At 46.1% G+C, this 18,163-nt stretch overlaps 1 protein-coding gene across 1 annotated transcript; it reads left to right on the plus strand.

The window, feature by feature from the left end:
* Positions 1-3,708: 3,708 nt before the first annotated feature.
* On the plus strand, positions 3,709-15,142 carry galnt11 (UDP-N-acetyl-alpha-D-galactosamine:polypeptide N-acetylgalactosaminyltransferase 11 (GalNAc-T11)). The gene is made up of 12 exons (XM_085285734.1): positions 3,709-4,030; positions 6,942-7,195; positions 7,787-7,910; positions 8,187-8,353; positions 8,434-8,559; positions 10,672-10,921; positions 10,998-11,115; positions 11,268-11,420; positions 11,503-11,718; positions 11,806-11,910; positions 12,379-12,516; positions 12,606-15,142. Exons 2-12 carry the CDS (start codon positions 6,973-6,975, stop codon positions 12,738-12,740), a joined length of 1,755 nt encoding a protein of 584 aa, XP_085141860.1. The 5' UTR covers positions 3,709-4,030; positions 6,942-6,972; the 3' UTR covers positions 12,741-15,142.
* Positions 15,143-18,163: the final 3,021 nt, after the last annotated feature.

Raw genomic sequence — 18,163 nt, forward strand, 5'->3', positions numbered from 1 at the left:
ACAGAGCACTGTGTGAGAGCGACCTAGCTCAAACATGCTCAGTTCAAAGCTACTAGGTGAGGTTGATAATGGCAGTGGTTTACATTTATACTGCTTCTTAAAAACAACCACTAGTCCTCCTCTGCCTGATATTCGAGGAGAGTTTAAAAAGCAGCAGTCATCAGGTAAGAGATCTGTGAAAACGCTGGACTCACCGGCCCTCAACCATGTCTCAGTTATACAGAGGAAATCCAGTCCTTAGGTTATAAATAAATCCCTTAAAATAAAAGTTTTATTACTCAGCGATCTAGTGTTCACCAATCCAAACCTGGTGGAGGTCAGCGTGTTCGTGGCTGACAGCGAGACCCGACGCAGCGGCCACAAGTTCTGTAGGTTCGCACCGCGCCGACGAAGATGAGGGAAAATCTTTCACAGCTGGGCTCCGGAGAGCACGGATAAAAGGCATGACAAGGTACAGATCCACGTTCGTTCCAAGGAGCCGGGGAAGAGCGCACCACGTATGCCTTAAGTTTCACGAGTAGACCGCTATGTTTGCCCCGGCATCTGAAACGCTTTCGCCGTGAGGCTGGGGCCCGGGTCCGACAAAGGTTAGCTGGTATCCCAGACAGGAATGGAGGTAACGCCTTATGTCCATTATAAGTTGCATTGGTAAGATCACTGGCAACTAGTCGGAGGTCCAACAGTTTTTGGCTGCTTTGCCAGAATCTCTTCGAGGCAGTCCAAAAGTCTTTTTCCATGGCCTCTCCAAACTCCTCCAACACCCGAGTTTTTGCTTCAGCCACTGCCCGAGGCGCATTCCGCTTGACCTGTCGGTACCTGTCAGCTGCCTCCGAAGTCCCACAGGCTAACCAAGCCCGATAAGACTCCTTCTTCAGCCTGGTGGCTCCCTTCACCTCTGGTGTCCACCATTTGGTTCGGGGATTACCACCACGACAGGCACCAACCACCTCGCAGCCGCAGAACTGGATGACTGAGAACCTTCACAGACATTTCATCAGGAACTCAATGGGGATGTGGCGTACAACACTAGAGGCCAACTCCAAGCCCATAGCACAAGTCACCATCAAGTGCGGGATCTACCAAGGAGATGCTCTGTCCCCACTGCTGTTCTGCATAGGCCTGAACCCCCTCAGTGAGATCATTAACAAGACTGGCTACGGGGCCAGTCTTGATGTCCTGATGATCCACCAGGACAAACTCAGCAGTGTGTGAGGAAGAGGAGGAGGAAGATCCAGCAGCAGCTGACAGATGGAGAGAATAGACAGACTGTTCCCTGTTTGTGAAGGACTGCTAGGAAAGTTTAAATCAGTCCTGAATCAGTCTTATTAGGTAATGTTCAAATAATGTGATCATCCCAGTGTTTTCAGTGTGGGAGAAAGTACTCAGAGTACTCAGGGCCTTCAAGTTACACACTATGAAAGGCAGCAACAAGTTTAATGTTCAGAAGCCTAAAGTTTGTATCAGCAGCAGAATGGAGCTAAAATAAATGTTGGTTTCAGTTCTATGAAGCTTTGAGTATTTTGGATCAGTAGCTGCTGTGTTTGTTGCATCATATTGCTGTAACTGTTTATATGCTTTATATATTCTGAGCTAAGTTGATCTATAGTGTTACATCATATTCTATAAGGATGTTATGTGTTTGTAGACTTTCTGCCCAGTTTGACCCATTTAGCAGACGTCAGCCTGTTTAAGGCTCTGATATCTATTCTGTGTGACTTACAGCAGTTATGACATGGTCTGATTTTCTCACCCAATAAAGGAATATTTCATATATCAGTCTACTCTTCATTCTATCAGACACAGTTATCACAGCTCGTACATTTGCTTTTTACACATATTTGTAAGCATTGAGCCAATTTTAGTAATGCCAACATATTAACTCATTCACTGCCATTGACGTCTATAGCCGTCAATGGCAGTGAATGAGTCAATGGGTTTAACTCATTCACTGCCAATGGCTGGCAGTGAATGAGTTAAACGAACCATATTTGTCTCTTATATATAACACATCTGTATATACACTGTCAAAGATACTTGTCTTTGAGTGAAGATTTAAGGTGATAGGAAACATAAATAACTGCAACTTGAATCTTTACTGAAGCTCAGTATTTGACAGAGATTCATGTTCACTGCTGTAATAACTAATAATGATAAATACTAACTATAATATTGGCCATATTATATTTACATTACCAAAGTGAGATGACTTTAGTCTCATGAACAACATTAGCTAATTGTTATTTACTAGCTAATCCTAAAATGACTGTTCAGTACCAGAGATGGGCAGTAACGCGTTACTTGTAACGCGTTACTGTAATCCGATTACTTTTTTCAAGTAACGAGTAAAGTAAGGGATTACTATTGCAAAAACGGTAATTAGATTACCTTTACTTTCCCGTAGGAACGCTGCGTTACTGCGTTACTAAAACCGTGATTTTTTTGCGAGAATGTCTCATGTAAGCAAGTGCTACGTTCGTGATAACAGCTGTGTGCAGCTCAACAGTGGATCATATATCCAGTACGGAGAGAGTATGAGCGTGCAGCGTTTAAAGCGTGGAAGTACTGACCTTACTTTACGTTTGATTCCATAAAAAGTGACAAAAACATTAGCGTCCATTAGCGTTGTGCGTGGGAAGAAAACTTCTTTTTACAGCGGAAAAAACCCCCCTAACCTTCCAAGCAAGCTCTGTGTGCTACCACGTAATGGGAAATTCACAGAGAAACTGCCGTATCCTTCCACTGACCGCTGCAGCACACCTGCACCAGGGTAAACCTCCGCCTACCCTACTCCTACTTTACAGGTGAAAACAGAGCAACAGGACCGCTGAGTCTTTGATTTTATTTATTTTCTGCTGTGTTTTACTTGCATCTATTTGAAAGACTGAGTGTAAACACAAAAAAAAAAAAAAATTATGTGCTGGAATGTGCAGAAAATAGGTTTAAATGTTAAACAAATTTCTTCCAGTCAGTGAATGTTGCATATAATTACATTTTTGCTTGATGCATAAAGTTTAAAGATTAAAACTAATAAAACAAGTTTTAAAAAGAGACTTTTCCATTTGATTACATTTTGTATGATGGATTATGCAGAAAAAGTAGAATTGGGCTTTTTTGCCTGTCCCGTTTGGCTCTTTTGCCATCAGAATTGTTGTCTAAAGGCAAACAAAGATGCCCAACGGATTTACTTTACCAAACTGACCATCCCAGCCCCAGGCTGAGAGATCTATCGCTTTATCACCTATTCAGGTTGTAAATCGTGTTTTTAAAAAGTAACTAAGTAATTAATTACTTTTGAAAATAAGTAATCAGTAAAGTAACGGGATTACTTTTGGGGGGAAGTAATCAGTAATTAGTTACTGATTACTTTTTTCAAGTAACTTGACCAACACTGTTCAGTACAGAAATGAAGCCCAACAATCATGTTTTTACAGTCCTGTGGTCTCAGCCTCAGAAGCTTATCAAATCACACAAAGCTCATATAAAAACAAACAAATGGACAAAAGATTGTGAACGCGATGGAGGCTAGACCATCCCATTTCGCATGCCTTAGCGGGCTTTGAGTACGCGGCCCTTGTGGACCGTTAAGGCTGCGTACTTTAAGGCTGCAGACCCTGAATTGGGATACAGCCTGTTTTACTTTGAAAGCGTTCACAGCCTTTTCTTTGGCAGCGGTGTGTCTTATGGTGAAGGAGCAGAGCGGAAGTCACGTGTCTCTGTTTTCTCTGCGGCTCACTTTAGCCTCAGCGGCTAACCGTCGGCCAGAGTGCCGCCGAGCAAGCAGCTCAGTGTGCCGGTGAGTATACTGCGTGGGACGCCGTGTAAAATCCACGGAGAGAACTTCAGGGTCACAGCGAGCTGCTAACGCTACTCTCAGCCTCCGTGCTCGGCTAGCGGGGCCAAGAGAGCGGCTTCCATTATCGGACACTGTGCTGCTGTGGCTCGCGTTGGGAGCCGCTGCACCTCCTGCTGCTGAAGCCCAGAGAGCCGCACGGACAGATGGAGCCTCTGTGAAGCAGTAGGATGACTAAAGGTGAGCTCGGGTCAGTTGCTTCTCACTGTGCGCGCGTGTGTGCGCATAGTCTCTAACAGGTGAGCTGAAGCCGAACTTTCAGTGTGGAGGAGTGTGTGTTTGAGCCCCTTAAATCAGAGGATTTCTGAATGTACTCTGGTCGGAGCTGCTCTTCTGTCTGTGTCAGTCACGAGTTCAGGTGAATGATTGAGCTGCCGACACAGGACACCTGTCCTCAGGTGTGCTGACGCCAGCAGCAGTTCCAGGTTACTCATTGAAAATTGATTAACCTTGTGATCAGTCGACCTGAGAGCTGATTGGAGGTTCAGGCTGTGACCTCTGACCCCCATTGTTGTCCAAGTTACTTTGAAAAAGTAATTAATTATAGTTACTAGTTACTACTTCAAAAAGGTAACTGAGGTAGTAACTGAGTTACAAGATTCTAAAAGTAATTAATTACTTGAAAAGTAACTATTGCGTTACTTAAATTTTTATTTTATTATTTTTTGTAACCTCTGGGATCCAGGGTATAATTGGACATTTTAACTACTTTTGATGTTTCCTCTACATTTCACCTTTAAAAACGATTTACTTTGCCTCGTTTGGTATCATCCTTTTCAGCACTGCCTCACGTGTCTGAATTTACAGTCATGTTTTCATTCTGACATACTGTATTAACACAATTGATCTAAAATCAGACAGAAAACATAAAATCAGAGTAGAAAAAGTGATATTTTTTCTGTAACAAATTCAAATTCAAATTCTATTTGTCACGTACACAGTCATACACAGTACGATATGTAGTGAAATGCTTGGACAACTGCTCGTGACCTAAAGAAAACAAAAAAGGAAAAGGCTATGAATAAGATAGGAAATAAATATGAAAAATTAAAAAGGGTAAATTTAACTAGGAAGGAATAGAATATAAATTAAGGTTAAAAATGAAATAACTGTACAACACAAATTAGAATGAAGGGTAAATTTAACTGGGAAGAATAAGATAAAGATAAATATATAAATTAAAGTTGAAAATAAAATAACTGTACAACAAAATACACAATACACAATATAGAACTATATAAGAATGTATGAAGAAATCTAAATATAAATAAATATATACACAATAACAGCAGCTGTACAAGTATTAACTGGAAATGAAGAATATAGTGACCAGTGTTGTGCAAAACCAAAGTCCAGAAAGTCCAGTGTGTGTGTAAGAACCATATGTGTGGGTCAGTACTGTGTGGTGGTGTGATTGAGAGACCGTATCGCCTGCGGGAAGAAGCTCCTCCTCAGTCTCTCTGTGTTGGTCTTCAGGGAGCGGAATCGCTTTCCTGACCTCAGCAGAGAGAACAGTCTGTTGTTGGGATGGCTGAGGTCCTTCACCATCTTCCTGGCCTTGGTCCAGCACCGCCTGCTGTAGATTGAGTGCAGGTCAGGGAGCTCGGAGCGGATGGTGCGCTCAGCTGACCGCACAACCCTCTGTAGAGCTCGTCTGTCCTGCATGGTGCTGTTCCCGAACCAGGTTAAGATGTTTCCCGCCAGGATGCTCTCTATGGTGCAGGAGTAAAAGTTCCTGAGCACCTTGGAGGGCAGTTGGAAGTCTCTCAAGCGTCTGAGGTGGTAGAGACGCTGACGGGCCTTTTTCACCACGGTGTTGATGTGACAGGACCATGACAGGTCCTGCGTGATGTGAACTCCGAGGTATTTGAAGCTGTCCACTCTCTCCACTGGGCACTCGTTGATGACGGGAGTCTGGTAGTTCCTCTCCTGCTTAGTGCTGAAGTCCACTATCAGCTCCTTTGTCTTACTGACGTTTAGAAGGAGGTTGTTCCTCTGGCACCAGTTCTCCAGATTCCTAATCTCCTTCAGGTAGGCCGTCTCATTGTTATCAGAGATCAGGCCCACCACGACGGTGTCGTCAGCAAACTTGATGATGGTGGTGGAGCTGGTAGTGGCCACACAGTCATATGTGTATATGTGACAACCACAAACATGTTTAATGAATCATATTTCATAACTTTAAATGCAAATATAAATTGTCAATTTTAAAATCATACGCACAAGTTATTTGCAGCCATTTACCTTTTTTTTTATAACCATTTCAAACTTTTTACAGAACAATCAGCTGTTCTGCATTCAATAACATGCCACACAAATTATGTGACTTGCATTACAATGTGACTGCTGTGATTAAAGCATCTTTCTTTCAGCTTAACGAGTGAACCGTCAGCTCGTTCAAACACACGTTAAAGTGCGTTTGGCTCGACACCACCGAACAGAGGCAGCAATATAACACAGCTCACATTAACAGTGCAGTGAATCCTGCTTGTGCCGTGATGTTCAGGACTGCAAACCGAGCAGCATCACTGACTTTCAGCTTGTTGTGTTTGTGGATATATGACTGACTTTAATTATCCACAAAATCATCACATTCTCTGTCAGATTAAGGTCGACTATTGAACGGCGTATATTTTAAAGTAAAGGCTTTAAAACCAAGTTAGTACAAACGTCACTGATGTCACATAACTTTGTCGGCATGTGGCCAACAGTCATGTTTTAATGATCTTCATTATTAAACATTTGCGCATAAATAAGTGACATAATATTCAGTACTTATTTTTAAAAGTTTGCTCTTCGGCCGCTCTGCTTCAGCCATCCGCCGTTTTTTTCCGAACAAAATGTCCACACCCACCGCCGCGCTATGAATTGTGGGATATATGGTACCCCGAAGTGTACACCGGGCCACACTTCTAATTTGGGCAAATGAAGGGTGCATTTGTCGACCGCATTTGGAGTACACTTTGTATTGGGACACTCTTCGTCGCATCGCTGTGACGTAATCGTTCTCCACATGCACACTACAAAGCGTGCGGTCGCTGGATTGGGACACAGTCTGTGACTGATGAACTCTCTCTTTGTCTCACTACAGTGTAATGTAAGGCCATGCTTGCTCGCCCGCCATGACCACTGTCACGCTGCGGTACTTCTGTTATGGCTGCCTCGTCACCTCGGCCACCTGGTCCTTCCTGCTCTTCCTGTATTTTTCCATGGGGGCGGAGCCTGACCGTGGCAGGACTCCCATGAGGCACCTCGGGCAGCCAATCACTGGAGGTGTGGCCGATCGTAGAGGGGGGCGTCGGCCTCTGCTGCCAAGTAATGGAGTGGAGCTTTCACCAGAGATGGGTGAGTGGCCGTGGTGCGTTCAGGTACTGCTGGGAGAGCGGCAGTGATGGGTGGAGTAAGGGGTGGGGCCTGAGAGCGTGTCAGTGATGACCTGTTTTCAGAGTCTTTGTAAACCAGAGGTCTGTCAGACTAAATGAATGATAACTGGCAAATGGGGGCAGGGCCAAGTCTCTGATGATGTCACGATTAACACCTCAGTGTGTTCAAGGTTCTTTACTTGTCACATGCATAGTTGTACAAGTGTAACACACAGCGAAATGTAACCTGACACGCTCCTCAACTTGTGCAAAAATGGGGGGGTAGAGGAAGAACATTATATATATATATATATATATATATATATATATATATTACACACATACATTAGGTGAATGTGCAGCAGTAGCAGCAAGCAGGTGAATTCTGTACATTAAGTGAGTTAAATGAGAATAGACGATCTGACTATTTCACAGAATAGACAATATAAACATATTTAAAATTAAAGGAATTAAATTAAAGGTGTGTGTGTGTGTGTGTGTGTGTGTGTGTGTGTGTGTGTGTGTGTGTGTGTGTGAGATGATGTGATGTGTCAGCCTCTGTGTCCGTCTGCAGGGATGATCTTCAACGAGGCGGATCAAGAGGTTCGGGACAGCGGCTACCACCGTCACGCCTTCAACGTCCTCATCTCCAACAGGCTGGGCTTCCACCGCCAGTTGCCCGACACCAGAGACACCCAGTAAGAAGCTGACTGGGGCCTTTGTGTCTCTGTCTTCCAGTAAATCTGAGTTAACTTTGTGTTTTCTGTAGAGTGAGCTCGTTCAGGTGTAACGACCATAAAAACGTGAAGCGCCCCGTAGCAGCGTGCAGGTGTCGGCGGTGACCCGGCGGTTGTTCTGAGGTCACTGTCCGGATCACCTGAAGCCGACTGTAGTCACGTGTACCTGCAACTCGCTGTGGCGTCGTGCGATGTGTAGGCGAGCCCTGTTGTTTATCCATGATGCCTCTCTCTCAGGTGTCGGGAGAAGTCCTATCCTGTGGCTCTACCTTCTGCCAGCGTCGTAATCTGTTTCTTCAACGAGGCGCTCTCCGCCCTGCTCAGGACCGTGCACAGCGTGCTGGACCGCACGCCGCCCTACCTGCTGCACGAGATCATCCTGGTGGACGACCACAGCGAGCTGGGTAATCGCGAACCAGTTGCTGCAATTCGATTGGTGCGGGGCTTGGCCCGTGGCTCATGGCGGATTTTTGTTTGTGTGCAGAGGAGCTGAAGGACGAGCTGGACCGCTACGTCAGGGCGGAGTTTCAGGGAAAAGTCCATCTAGTGAGGAACCAGAGGAGGGAAGGACTCATCAGAGGACGCATGATTGGAGCCTCACACGCTACAGGTGCCTCCTCGTCACCTGCTTTCCTTGCTCTGTTCTTGTTTCCTGGAGGACGAAGAACCCTCCTTTACCTCTTTAGGCCTCTCTCTTAGGGCTGAACGATATATTGCATTTGCGATAATATCGCGAAATGATCAAGTGCAATTTTCTAACCGCAAAGGCTGCGATTATACTCTGGACATGTCCAAATTCATGGGCTGCATCCTCCTGAGGCCGCATTTGTAGACCGATTACGTCACAGCGACGCAACGAAGGCTGTCCAAATTACTACCATATCCCAGAATTCATAGCGCGGCCCAGCCAAACTCCAGTTTCCAGCAATGGCGGCCGCTACTAAGTTTTAAAATTACTCATACTAATCTTTCTGGGTCACAAAATAAACTTTTAACATATTTTCAGGCGAGAAAGTAGTTGTGTAAACATCAAATATCTGCTCGGTTTATCAAGATATCGCATATTTGCCAAAGTGCTTCGACGTTTTCAGAGGCGTCTGCTACCCACCAGCTCGACAGCTAGCCGGGAGCTCGAGGGTTACTGATGCGGCCGAGAACGGCACAACTCCGGCACATCATTTTCAGATCACCGCGGAGTTTCGCTGCTCGGGTTAAACGTAATATATAAGTCACTTAGACAACCTAAAAATGTTATTGTTGGGCTTTTTTCAGTGTTTTGTTTGTTCGTGAGTAAATCGGTTTGGCTGAGATTAAAGTTATTAGATTAGATAAAATAAAACTTTATTAATCCCCCGGGTGGGTTCCTCCTTGGTTTTCACACAGCTGACTAAACGTCAAACAGAAAACTTATTAAACAGAAGTATGAGACAGTCGAGAATTTACACCAGTGTCTGGTTATATTTTAGATAGCAAGAAGCAGACGGCCGAGTTTATTAAACTCCACCGAGACAGCGGTGACGCTAATCAGAACTAGACCGTCCAATTTCACGCCTTTAAACTTTAAAGGCGTGTTTGTGTGTGTGTTTATACAATTGCTATTATGTTTGCACTTTATGTGTAATGTTACTGACTGCAGAGATCAGTAAGATGTGTGTATTTTTTATTTATTAGTTTTATTTATTTAATATTATTTTTTAATTGAATGACTGTCTAGTAGTTCACAGATGTCGAAAAACTGAGTGTGGTAAAGCCACTGATTTTGTTTATGTATATTTCTGCAATCTGCACATTGTACTGACTTTCATTTTAATGTTTACACCAGGGTTCCTTGTCAGCACTTTATGCTCAGATGTTTGTAAGCTAAAAATAAACTATTGTGTATGTTCAAATATACTGTTGTGATTGAAGAAGTTAAATAAAAATGTCAGTCATCAATTCATGCATCACCTCATGTCATCATAACAGAGGTCTGTCTTCCAGGAAAGAACAGTTTAAAATTAATGTAATATAGTATTGGCCATACTATATGATGTATTGCTTGTCTTTGTTTAATAATACAGAAGACAAAGACCTTAAAAAATAATCGCATATCGCATCGCAATCGCAATATTGGGGCAAAAAATCGCAATTAGATTATTTTCCATAATCGTTCAGCCCTACTCTCTCTCTTCCTCCAATAACCGTATGAAAGCCAGAGTCTGGTGTTGTATGCGCACAGGTCTGTGCACAAGTCTCGAGCCTCCCCTCATATTTTTAAATGAGAAAAATGTGCAGCGATTTATTGAAACGTGTAAACGTGCGTGTAAATCAGTCAGAATCAACGTCTGCACATACACGTGTAAAACCAGTGTTTGGGGACAGAGCGTCATCCTTCTGAGCAGCTCTGTGTCATCTCTGGACCCTCAGGAATAGTTCGCCGAGCTTCCTGAAGGATGTTCCGGAACAAGGAAAAGCAGCCAAAGATGAGAAAGAGCTCCAGAAAGCCAGAGATCTGTTGCTCAAGAGCACTTCAAAAATACAGGAAAACTATAAGGAAATGACAGGCGGCTCAAGACTTTTGCACAGCTCTGTAACCATGTGGACAGAAGTATTTGGTCTCACCTGTTAAGCTTTGAATTCAGTGTTCAGTGTTTTTAGGAGCCTTCACAAGCCTCTGAGGGGGCGGGGCCTTCTGATCAGGTTAGGTCAGATCGCAGTCTGATTCACCTGTGTGCGCGTCCAGGTGAGGTGCTCGTGTTCCTGGACAGCCACTGCGAGGTGAACCAGGCATGGCTGCAGCCGCTGCTGGCGCCCATCCAGAAGGACCGCCGCACTGTCGTCTGCCCCGTCATCGACATCATCTCCGCCGACACGCTCGCCTACTCGCCCTCCCCCATCGTCAGGGGCGGCTTCAACTGGGGGCTGCACTTCAAGTGGGACCCCGTGCCCCCCTCCGAGCTCCGCGGGCCTGAGGGAGCTTCCGGACCCATCAGGTGATGTCTTAACAGCCTCGAGGTACAGTTTTGGTCTGACCTCTAACTCCTCCCCCCTTGCTCTGCTCCCCCTCAGGTCCCCCACCATGGCAGGCGGGCTGTTTGCTATGAACAGGAAGTACTTTAACGAGCTCGGCCAATACGACGCCGGCATGGACATCTGGGGGGGAGAGAACCTGGAAATCTCCTTCAGGGTGAGACTCTGTTTTACTGACGGTCAGTGAAGGGGTCATTAAAGGAGCAGTCGCACATTTCTTTCAGTTAGCAGTTAGCTTAGCGCATAGAGAGGAAGTGGTGGGAAGAGGGGAGAGCAGCTGCTGCTACACCTTCTCGCTGTCTCGCTCAGATCTGGATGTGCGGTGGTCAGCTCTTCATCATCCCGTGCTCCAGGGTTGGCCATATCTTCAGGAAACGGCGGCCCTATGGCTCGCCGGGCGGCCATGACACCATGGCCCATAATTCCCTGCGGCTGGCACACGTGTGGATGGACGGGTACAAGGTAAACACACACACAAACACGTGCGCACTCTCTGGATGCCGGCACGGTGGCCTCATTTCCTGTGCCTCTCTCATCCAATCAGGAGCAGTATCTCTCTTTGCGTCCAGAGCTGCGCAACCGGAGTTACGGCGACATCGGCGAGCGCGTGGCGTTGAGGAAGCGGCTGCAGTGCCACTCATTCAGCTGGTACCTGGACACAGTCTACCCTGAGATGCAGACCGCCGCCAACGGCAACAAGCAGCAGCCGCTGTTCATCAACAAGGGCCTGAAGCGGCCCAAAGTCCTGCAGCGAGGACGGGTACCTTAACTCACCACACGTTCGTGTCTGCCCCCTGTCACATGAACTACCTTCATGTTTCCGTCCTCTGTGTCCGCCATCTTCCAGCTACGGAACCTCGCCATCGGACGCTGTCTGGTAGCCCAGGGCCGGGTCAGTCAGAAGGGCGGCGCCGTCGTTCTGCGACCGTGTGACCCCCAAGACCCCGAGCAGGTGAGCCGATCACATGACCACACGCAACATCGGTTTACCGAATCACCGCAGAGATTTGTGATTCCTGGTGGCGGCACGGGCGGAGCTAAAGTACACGTTTACACAAACGTAAAATATAGATGTAACCATGGTAACATCTTCACAGCAGACGTGACAGTAAAGGCTCGCAGTCATTCGCTAACGACCTATGATTGACGAGTCATTAGCCAATGAAAAGCCTCTGTGACTCCAATGATGTTTCAAAGCCCAGAGGTCAGCTGAAGGTTGTTTCTCACACACCTCTATCCAATCAGGCTTCGAGTCTTTGCTGGGCTCCGCCCCTGAAGATGCGGACTGTCCCGACCTGCACGTCACGGCTTCATAAACGAGTCAGCGACTTCGCTGACCGCACGTTTTTAATAAACAAAATTGTTTATCACAATAAAAGCGTCTGTCTTCACCGTGACCTTTAACCCTTTACGTGTGCAGGACTGGGCGTACGACGAGGAGGGTCAGCTGATCCTGGCAGGTCTGCTGTGTCTGGACGTGTCAGAGGTCAGGACCTTTGACCCCCCGAGGCTGATGAAGTGTCACGGCTCGGGGGGGTCGCAGCAGTGGAGCCTGGGGGTGAGACACACAGTCCTCACAGTGTGGGTGGGGTTTACTGTCATCAGGAGGAGGAGTCAGTGTCATGTGTCCTTCTGTGTTTCCTGTAGAAGTCCAACCGGATCTACCAGGTCTCTGTCGGTCAGTGTCTTGCAGCTGTCTCCCAGCCAATAGGACAGAAAGGTTACGTCTCCATGGCGATATGCGATGGCTCGCAGACACAGCAGTGGCAGCTGGAGGCCTGAGGAGGACGCCGCGGTGCCGTGGATGGAATGATCTCCGATTCTCACCTGCTCATTTAATGTTTCGTGTTTTTCATTTTAAGTTTGATGTTTCAGTCGCAGAAGAACTTCGCCACGCCGGACGCCATGCCCAGGCACGCCTGGAACTTCTTCAAGGTCCTTTTAAGGACCTGGAAAGTCCTGGAGTCTGGCGACTGATTTAATCTGATCAGTGATCTGATGTTTACTTGGTCTGGCTTCATCATGTGACCTCTGAGGCATCTCCGTCCTCAGAGAAGCACTGCAGGCTTTTCTGTAGGGTTTTTATCGTGTTCACACAGGAAGTGCTTCTAAAGCAGCGACAGCACTTCCCGTCCTCCTCAGGTCAAAGGTTGCTGTAAGTCCAAAAGTTTTGCTTCAGAGGGCCGTTAGCTGCAGAGAGCTGGAATAAAACCGAACACTCACTCACTGAAGGACTCGGAGCGTCGCCACTGCTCTCGTGTCTCCCCGTGGAACCCTGATGATGCTGACCCGCTGCTCATGCACCAGAACCATATCTGCAGTTATTTCTAATGAGGAGCTTCCTCAATGAAGTTGGTGCGAGCATGCACGTGAGATCAGTTCTGATGCCACCGATGATAGGAAGGAAGGCGGAGCTTACTTACCGTCAGGGTAATCCACAGTGGGCGTCGCAGCCAATTTCCTCGAGCCGGTTGTTCCCCCAGAACACGAAGTGCCGCTATGCTGTCACAGAGGCGCCTCGCTCGTTATCCTTCATTAACCGTGAAGGTCAGAATGTTGTAAATGTGAGTTTGTAGAATAAAAAGTGAGGATGTGAACCTTTATTTTTAAATTTTGACTGTTTGAAATCTACAGCTACAGGAGAAATATCCGTGAATGTGCAGATTAATATTTATACAAATTTACTGAAATGTTACTGTTTGTTTGATTAAACCTGCCACTGCTCAACTGCGCCCTCTAGAGTGACACGCTGAGAGCTGCGTTTCAGTGACATCTAGTGGCCAAACGTGAGACAGCAGCAGGGTGTGATTGGTTAGTGTGAATGATGTAAACACAGTTCAGTGAAGACGGCCCGCTGGCTCAGCTCGTTCTGCAGTAGCTGGGAGGAGGCATGCACATAACATGGCCGATGGCGTAAACACCCATCGTAGCAGCTGCAGTGTTGTCAATGGTGAGCTCGGGCTGCGAGGTCACCATTGACAACCAAACTGCTTTTGGCTCTTGACGGAGGCGGTCGCACTTTCTCCTTCTCCCTCTCCCTCTCACTTATCTTTCCTGCTTGGCTTCTCATGTCTTTTGTATAGTCTCGCTTATTCTCTAACCCTAAGAGAGTCTCCCAGACTTGTTCTCTAAAAACCTAAAGAATTATGGATTTGATCAACTGGTCCCTGAATGCAATGACACCCTCGACGAGAAGCCTGGGTTCGGGAGAGCCCGTGACAAGACATTGAAGACACCTTTTTGGAACCATGATAACAGGGTTCTTGCTGATTGGCCCCGGCTTATTGAAGGATAAAGAAAGCGGAAACGGCTGTTCAAATCCCCACAAGGCTGCCTGCTTTGTTGATTGGAAAGATGGAGCGAGCTGTGGCTTCTCAGAATGGGCTCATCAGGTGCAGCACGAATGACATCTTGGAGAAGTTTGGGCTGCTGTGAGTACTGAGACCGACTGACAACATCTGACAACATCTCGGAGAGGCTCACGGCTGTCGTGAACACTCATGCCCTATGAGCAAAATGGATAACATCTCGGCATGGATGGATAACATCGTGGAGAGGCTCACGGCTCCAGACTTGTGACCAGTGACGGACATTAGACAACTGTAAAATTTGAAGCAGTTTGTTCGCACTAACCAAAACAGCTACCATCTTCATTTCATGTGGCGCCAGTTGGATGCTCAAGGCAAAAGCTGACGGGAATAACAATTCTCCCTTAGATAACAAGACTGTGTTATGACTTTCTCCCTCCTCATTTAAGGCCACCCACATCGACCGAAGACTGACTTTTGCCTAATCGGGTGAAGGGACACTTTCTCTTGGTTGAACACACACACATACGCATGTACACTGACACAGACCTACACTCACCCCCTCCAAACGCCTTCGAAGCTCATGTCTTCTATGTTGTGAGATGTGATGATTCATGTGCTGAGGTTTTTTTTTTTTTCTGTTCTCAAACTGATCTCCCTGTTGGAGGTCAGTCTAGGGGAGTTATTTTTGTCTCCTTGTCTTTCCTCATGTTGTGCATTTTCCATTGTTATACCTCTCTGACCTGTCTTCCCCATGTGATGTTTGTGTAATGTATGTAAGGTCAGAAGGGTAAGATGGCGCTGGCAATGGTCGGCAGCCTTAACAACAAATTTCCCATGTGTGGGACTAATAAAGGTATCTTAAATGACTGTAAATGATCCTGAAAAAGTCTTGTGCTCATCTGGACGTCTTCAGTGGGACGCGTGTCGTCATCAGCTGACTCCGTCAGTCTCAGCTGACTGCAGCTCTCCGACCTTTAACCTTAAACACTGGCCCGTGTGTCGGTTTACAGTAAATGTGCCCATAGTCTATGAAGGCTAACCTCTGTGCGTCTGTGCCCAAAATAACCGTCGTGCAGCTCTAACAGTGCGAGTCATCAAAGGGAAACTCACGGAGAAGTCAAACTTAGCTGGAGGATTGTAGGGGTCCTCGTCCCCCACAGTGATACACGGCGAGGGGACCGCCGCTGTGAAATGTTACAGGCGTCGTTTGAATCCGAGCAGCTCGCAGGAAAACATCCAAAGGTGGGGTTTACAAAAAAATATGAGTATCATAACTTTTAAGTTTCAGAACAGAAACCGCGCCATCCTCCTCTCCAAGGCTTTCATGTGTGATAATAATAACATGTTTTATTTGAGGATACCTTTCAGAAACCCATGGTCACCTTACAAATATAGGCCGTTTACCATTTTACAAAGAACAAAATTAATAAAAGGAGCATTAGTCATAAAATAAGTTAAAATTGCAAAACAGAACTTGACAACAGATTAAAATCAGCACTAAAGCGAATAAGCCAGTTTGAACAGATGTGTTTTGAGCTGTGACTTAAATGCGGGAAGAGAGTCTATATTTCTTATAGAGAGTTCCAGAGCCGAGGTGCAGAGCGACTGAAGGCTCTGTGTCCCATAGTGATGAGATGAGCGGAAGGAACAGTAAGATGAACAGCAGATGAGGATCTGAGAGGGCGGGAGACAGTGGTGATATGGAGCAGGTCACACAAATAGGAAGGAGCAGATTTATGGATACACTTATACGTGAGAAGTAAGATTTTAAAGTTTATCCTGGCTTTTATAGGCAACCAGCGAAGCTGCTGAAGAACTGTTGTAATATGACGGAGTGCAAGTTATGACCCGAGCTGCAGAGTTTTGAAGAAGTTGGAGTTTATGAAGGAACCTTTTAGGCAGACCAAATAGGAGGGAACTGTAGTAATCAATACGGGACGTAATAAGACTATGGACAAGGATGGCAGCAGCATGGGGAGGAAGGAAGTGATGGAGTCGGTTAATATTACGTAAGTGGAAGTATGCAGACCGTGTTATGTAATTAATGTGAGACTGGAATGAAAGAGTACTGTCAAGTAAGACACCCAAACTTTTAACCTGAGTGGAGGGGAAAACAGGATAGAGACTTGAAGAGTGTGATTTAAATTGGATAAACTGAGTGCCGTCTGAGAGATATGAGGTGAACCAGGCAACGGGGGTGTGACTAATGCCAATGGATGCTAACCGGTTCAGGAGAATATTGTGAGAAATGGTATCAAACGCCGCACTAAGATCAAGAAGGATGAAGATGGATAGGAGACCAGAATCAGCTGCCATCAGAAGGTCATTGGTAATCCTTAACAAAACAGTTTCTGTGCTATGATTGGGGCGGAAACCAGATTGAAATTGTTCATAGAGGTTATTGCATTGCTACTGCATTTCGTTGCCCTGTACCTGTGCATGTGCAATGACAATAAAGTTGAATTCTATTCTAATTCTATTCTATTATGGTTACTTTTTCAAGAATTTTTGAAATAACCCCTCATCCCACTCCTTTCCAGACTCAAGGCAAAATTTCCGCATCATAGATTTCAATGTCTGATGAAACCGCTCGAGCGCACCTTGCGACTCCGGATGATAGGCACTAGATTTCTGATGTTTAATGCCAAGTGATTGCAAAACTTGAGCAAAAATCTTAAACATGACATTAGAGCCTTGGTCGGTTTGGACCGCTTTTGGTAACCCGAAAGTAGAAAAGAAGTTCACCAACGCCTTAACAACTGGTTTAACCTTAAGGGTGCGCAATGGAATTGCCTCGGGAAAACGTGTAGCAACGCACATCAAAGTCAAGAGGTACTGGTGGCCCGATTTTGTTTTAAGAAGTGGACCAACGCAGTCGATGAGTATGTGTTCAAAAGGTTCCCCTAAAACTGGAATAGGGTGTAATGGAGCGGGTGGAATGACTTGGTTAGGCTTACCACTAATCTGACAGGTGTGACGAGAACGACAATACTTGGCAACGTCATTCTTCAATCCTGGCCAAAAGAAATGACGCAGAATGCGGTGATAGGTTTTCCTAATACCTAAATGTCCAGAAAAGCTGTCATGGGCAAGACTAAGAACTTTGTGTCGGTACTGTTGAGGCACCAGAACCTGCTGAAACACATTCCAGCCCAGATCACCAGCTGTAGGCGGATACCAGGTACGCATCAACACATCATCCTCAACACTATAAACACGAGGATACTGGTCACTAGAGTTGGCAGCTGAAAAACAACCCACAAGAGTCGGGTCACTGTGTTGTGCCAAAACAAAATCCTTTTTGTTAACTCCCAAAGGCAGTTGAGATGTCACTGATGGGCTAATAGACAGCATCGCCTCAGAGTTGCCCGTCAGCGGGTCACAGGTTTTAGATCCAGACTCCGGCTCACCACCAGCGCAGAGAAAAGAATCAGACAAATCAACATCACCATACTTGCACTTGTGCGCGCGAGTTACAGCGCAGGCAGGAAAAACAGAGGGGGAGCGCTCAGCGGCAGGGTCAGATAACAAAGTATCAGGCACAGGATTCTCAACCACTCTCGGGATAGAAAACACTTTCCCGTTCGCTAAGTCATTCCCCAGAATCATTGCAACTCCGGGCACTGGCAACTGATCGCGCCCGAAACGAGCGTCGATTGAAGAAACACATTGTGTAGTGGTACTAATTTGCATTGCAACAACAGACTCCAGACATCCTTTGGCCATTTTAAAGTGGTTGCGATGCGCTCAAAAGCAGTGGAATCAACTCATCAACAAATAGGAATCAACCTCTCCCTCCCTAAAAGGAGGTACCAAAACAACCTGCTTGCTAGCGTTAAACTGGTCTACGATGGAAGTGTCGGGGAGTGTACTTACACGGACGGGAACAGCGTC

Source organism: Mchenga conophoros, linkage group LG9 (assembly GCF_057382185.1).
Source record: "Mchenga conophoros isolate Kocher_MC1m ecotype Shallow Benthic linkage group LG9, M_conophoros_male_GT1.1, whole genome shotgun sequence".
NCBI lineage: Eukaryota > Metazoa > Chordata > Actinopteri > Cichliformes > Cichlidae > Mchenga > Mchenga conophoros.